General features: G+C 44.9%; 1 protein-coding gene across 1 annotated transcript in view; it reads left to right on the forward strand.

Moving 5' to 3' along the window:
• The first annotated feature begins 322 nt into the window (after nt 1–322).
• FOXG1 (forkhead box G1) overlaps nt 323–5,355 on the forward strand; it is an 8,879-nt gene continuing 3,846 nt past the window's right edge. The window contains exons 1-4 of the mRNA XM_010843417.1: nt 323–361; nt 540–726; nt 1,826–2,060; nt 4,408–4,537. Of these exons, the coding sequence (XP_010841719.1) occupies nt 323–361; nt 540–726; nt 1,826–2,060; nt 4,408–4,537 (591 nt within the window). The remainder of the gene's footprint in view (nt 362–539; nt 727–1,825; nt 2,061–4,407; nt 4,538–5,355) is intronic.

A 5,355-nucleotide genomic window follows, 5' to 3' on the forward strand; every position in this document is an offset into this window, starting at 1 on the left:
GCGCAGGCAGTTTTCTCCCTCGTCATTCCTACACAAGCCATCAGTGGGTGCGAGCATTGTCTAAAACATACTCATCTATCTTCTGTTTTGTTCGGTGCTCTTCGTGTACTTTTTAACTATTTAGAGTGACTGGTTTGGAGCCGACTGTCCTAATAACTGCCACTAAGCCGCACCTTTTCATCTTTTCTCTCAACGACTGGAGTTTTGGGGGACCTTTTGGAACGGTACTTCAGACAAGAGGAGACCCGATGCCCCACATTCTTTGATGAGTGCCGTTAGCATTTCCCAAAGTAGATTATTTGGTCTCCTGTGGGAAATCAAAATGAAGCTCCAACTAATTAAAGAGAACAGTGAGGGGACAGTAAGGAGCTGGAATTCCAGGGGCTCAGCATTTTGGGGCCTGTAAGTTCTTCTTTCAGACTGATGTATGTTTATGAAGTCATTTCCCCCCCTTCTTTCAGTGTCCCACTGATGGAAAATCCAAGGTAGCATTGTCTTGTGTGCTGACTTTGGCCAACTCTCACTTCCTCCCTTTTCAGATAGACTCAAGGGTTAAAGCTAAGGACCCAACACTAGCTTCCGTCATTCCTGCTTACCATCACCCCTTCAACTCTTTGTCTTTGCCTTTCGAATTTCCTGACCCCTCTGAAGGATGGGCTGAGCCTCTTCCTAGGGCAACTAGAAGAAAAAAAGAAACTGGCCTCTCAGGGCGCGATTGCCCAAAAGGTGTGGGACTTATTCTCCCAATTGGATCAGGTCAAAAAAATGGAACAGGCCTGCGCTCAACACTAGCAGGACTCAATTCCCTCTGCAAATTGTCCACAATCAGAGACCCCAAGCACCCTGGCAAATAACGGGAAGCAAGTAAAGGGCTAGTGGGCGTTTTATATTTAAAAGATCTGTGCAGTGTTCCACTGAAAGGTTGTTCAGAGACTTTTTGAGGGTCCTTCGACGTTAGGGTGGTGATATTTCCTTATGAATTTCTCCATACTTGGCTGTCTGCAGGGTTAGCAATGGGAAGAAGCTTCTCCGGAGTGTATTTTGTTGCAGGTCCCAAGATGATTCCTTTGGATGAGTACGTGCTTGCCTTCAGAGAGCTTGGAACCTCTCTGACAGAGTCACAGAAACCTGCCTGGGGAGTCCCAGGGTCTCTATCCAGACCTCCTCTTGCTTCTCTTCAATTTTTTTAACTTTGGACTTTCTCGCTTCCGAAGTGTTTCCCTAGCTTTTACAAGTTAAGCATCTCGACGCTCAAATTCAAGGCTCTCCCATGGATTTTTTTTTCTCGAGGTTCTCAAGCAAAATTGCCGGTGCCACAATGTTATGATGGAAGGATGCTGAAATGACAGGCCTAGTAGACGCTTGTCTTAATCATCGGCTTCTTAATTTAGTTTTAGTGAGGGGAGTGTGTGTGTGTGTGCGTGTGTGTGTGTGTGTGTGTGTTGTACACGCGCGCGTATCTGCGCGCGCACATATGCACGCCCCTGGGGATATTCAGGGTGCGCGCGCTCTAAGAGCAGCGGCTTGACAACCTGCAGCTCCCTAATGAGTGATGAGGCAGGGCTGCTGCACAAAAGTAACACTTCCCTGGTGTGAAGACCTCTCACTGAGAAGTTTAGTTCACTACTGTTCTCGCAAACCTAATCGTATAACCTGTAACCAAAACCCACAGAACAAGAATACAACACGCTAAAGAGTAACTTATAATCACTAAATGTTAGCACCATTACCTGCTGTTAGGAAGGGATTACGGACGAGTTGGCTTGAGCGAGAGCAGACCTCAATAGTCACGGGATCTCTGGAAATACCTGGATGCCTCCATAAGGGTTCCGCTCACTCCCAAACGTCACCGGGCCAGAGACTCCCCTTACATCTGCAGGAAGAGAGCTTTATCCAGAGCTTGGCACTGGGCGCTGCTCCAAGGACACCCTATCCAGGGAACCCAGAGCAGGGTGGATTTTAGGCAAAGATGGCTTGCCCTCCTTTAACCAGCAGGTAACAAGGGGGAAAGAAGCAAAGCACCGACCAAAGCGGGAGACAGGCCCTAAGAAAGACTCAGGGTAACCCCGCCAAATGGAAAAACCAAACGTGCTGCTCCCTGCAAGTTGGCCGTGGAGCCTTGACTATTTAATTAAAACTAGAGATGCAATAATCTAATTCATTTCCCAAGGAATTCTTCCCTTGGATCTGCTCACTCTTTACAAGGCCTGTCCTCATTTAGGGGGATGGGGGTGGGGGGCAGACAGAGGAGAAGTTTACCACTATATATGCCAGAAAATTACATTTGCTCTAACTTAGGCTTTGACGTTAACACTGTACATTTATAGATCCATGTGTATGAGAGCTCAAGATTAAGCTGATGATGATACAATATTAAAGTGATAGAGAATTTTTTTCAGATCTGAGACCACCAGATGCCTTCTGTTTTCTGAAGGTAACACAGAGACTGCATGAGGTGGAAATACAGAGTTAGGGTCTCATGTGTTGAGGAAAGAGGCCTGAGGTGGATGTGGGCAGTCCTTCAAATCCAATTTGCACCCAAATTGGCCGGTAGGATATACAAAGCTCTATCCAGGGACTTTCAACTTGAACAATACTCTGTCCAAGAACCCCCTCCCCCTCCATTTCATGTAGTAGCAGTTTTAAAAAGAAGCCATTGCTGAGACAAATGTGGGCTGCTGAGTAAACAGTGCGTGTTTTGTTGAACAAGCCCATAGATATAATATAGATGTACATACATATATCATTCTATCTCATCATAAAGTCTAATTAAAATTATTAGAAGGAATTCAAGCTCACCCCCCCCCACTGCAAATAACCTTTGTCATTAGGAACAATATATCTTTAATACGATTATATTAAACTATAATCTATTTATTCCTACCACAAATATCTTAAGACTTGCATCTATGCAACCCTTGAAATAATATAACACATTTTAAATCTGCATGCAAAACATTTTCCCAATCAATATATGCTCCTGGCACATAAAATCAGATTAATCCGGCTCTCATTAGTAGACCCCAGTTTTTGCTATTTGACAGTAAACAGAAGAAAAACTTATTTTCACCTGCTAAAATTTTATGCAGGATTACAAAACAATGAACACTCAGCTTCGACCTAAGAAACACCTTAAAACATTAAAAATTCATCAGTCAGTGCTAGTGTTGTATTCAAGGAATGCTCCTCCAGTTTGCTGCTGAGCTCGGATTTGAATAAAATGTCCAATGTTAACAAACAATACCCACGTTTGGCACTTTGTGTATTAAATTGATCAAACAGATTTTAGGAGGCACAATGCACAATTTGTACAGACCTGATTGAGTTAATATAATATCAGCAAATTTTACATCGAAATGATTCTGTTTCTTTTCTTTGTGTTTAAAACCAGCACAGATTACAAATTTTAATGATCTGAAAATGTTTGGTATACAAAATCATGCTTATTTCAGTATTAGCAAAAACACAAGAAATTTTTCAACACAAACACCCAGCTGTGTCTATTTTAAAAGCAGTTCAATGACAGCTTGCACTTATGAGCATGCAATCAGCTAATTTCGCTTTTTTTTTCTTCTGTGTTAATCAACACTTTCCTTCCTGCATATCAGAGTACAAATAGTATAGTTACTCCACATCAGTAAATGTTTACGTAACCTGTCCTTTCCCAAGAATCCGGTTACACCGAATCATTTCACGCTAGACCGACTACGAAAACGTACCGGGCCGTCCACCTCAGAGGGAGCCCTTGTGTGCCATTATAAGTGGTGATGAGGAGGGGGGCTTTGGCGGGGGGGGGGGGGGCGGTTGGAATGGGGAGGAGTAGGTGGAGGAACGGAGAGAGGGAGAGGAATAGAGGGAGTTGAGGGGTGGGGGGAGTGAGGGGGAAGGAGGGGGGAAGAGGGGAGGAGGCAGGAATGCGAGTTGAGGAAAAGTAGGAATAACAGGCTTGGGGCGGGGAGAAGGGTGGGAGGAGGAAAAGTGAGCCGAAAGAGGAAGGCCCACAGATCTCTCCAGCCGGGCCCGCAAAACCCATTAGCTCACCCAGCTCTGTGAGAAATCCGAAGCTTAGAAGTCAAGAGTTTGGGGCCCTGTCACCATCAACGGAGATCGCTAGAACCTTTGAATTTCCCCACATGTAAATAGTTTCAAGTAAGGAATTATGTAGACATAAGGGGAACCCACACACACACATACATACAGTGAATGGATAGTTGAGGTTAGTCTAATGTTCAAAGCTCCTTTATTGCCATTCCTCATAGATACATATTTTAAAATCATTAGCTGTTTGTAATTGTCTCTTATTCCTTTCAGCATTTATTCTTTCTCATAATTTCAAGGTAGGGTGGGATGGGGAGAGTAGAAAAGCTGTCAACCTGAGTATTCATCAATTGCATTTTTTAATATTAGAACCGAACTTTTCACATCACAGACAGGCACCGCTTTTTTCTTCGTTTTCGTAAATAACCAAATCTGTCATAATGTGAGAGATTATCAAAGTGAAGAAAGGTTTACGTTCTATGATTATTACCTTACAGAGGTAAAGGTGCTTTTCATGTATGCTGCTCCTCCACCTCCCTCTTCTCTCAGCCTTCATCCTCCGTAAAATGTGGTGTGTTTCGTGCCCATGTGGGATGAAACAGCCTTTGATCAGTGTGCTCCGCACCAAATTCCAATCCCTGGGAAATGCTGGGCCTTAGCCCTGCCCCTGGCCACGGGATCCCTTTAAAGCCCTCGAATCACAATCTCCCCACTCAGTTCAACCCTCAACTGAACCTTCCAGTCCTAAAGCCCAAGAAGCTGGAATTGTGGGACGCACGTTCCCAAGGCTCCTAGGTGCCCTCCAGCAGCATTCAGGATGGGAAAGGGCTGGCTGAAGCATGAGGTTATTTCAGGATTAAGGCCCGCACAAATTAAAAACATTTGAGAAACGGAATGAAAAAGAAAAGAGGGAGTGAAAATAGGAAGGCTTAAAAAAAAAAAAAACACCGGAAAGAAATAGACGCCCACCCTTTTTTTTTCCCCCTTTCCAATGTCAACAAGCAAAATGAAAACATTTCCAGGGTGATCGCTCACGGCTACTCGCTTCCAATTCGGATTAGAAGCTGAGAAGACGCTGGAGCGACGAGGAGAAAACGGCACCGAGTCGCCCAGAGCGTGAGCGAAGGTCTGGAGCGGGAGAGAAGGGAAGGAAGAGACGCACAGACAGATCATGTGTTACCTGGTTTATTTCGAGATTGTTTGGTATTGTTTTCTCTCTGAGCACCCCTTATTTCGGAAGGCCATCATAGGCGCCCACCACTGAGCCGCCCTCGCCTGCCACCGCCGCAGCGCCGGGAGCCCCAGGCCCGGCTTCCC

The sequence above is a fragment of the Bison bison genome, unplaced genomic scaffold, assembly GCF_000754665.1.
Source record: "Bison bison bison isolate TAMUID 2011002044 unplaced genomic scaffold, Bison_UMD1.0 scf7180017864181, whole genome shotgun sequence".
Classification (NCBI taxonomy): domain Eukaryota; kingdom Metazoa; phylum Chordata; class Mammalia; order Artiodactyla; family Bovidae; genus Bison; species Bison bison.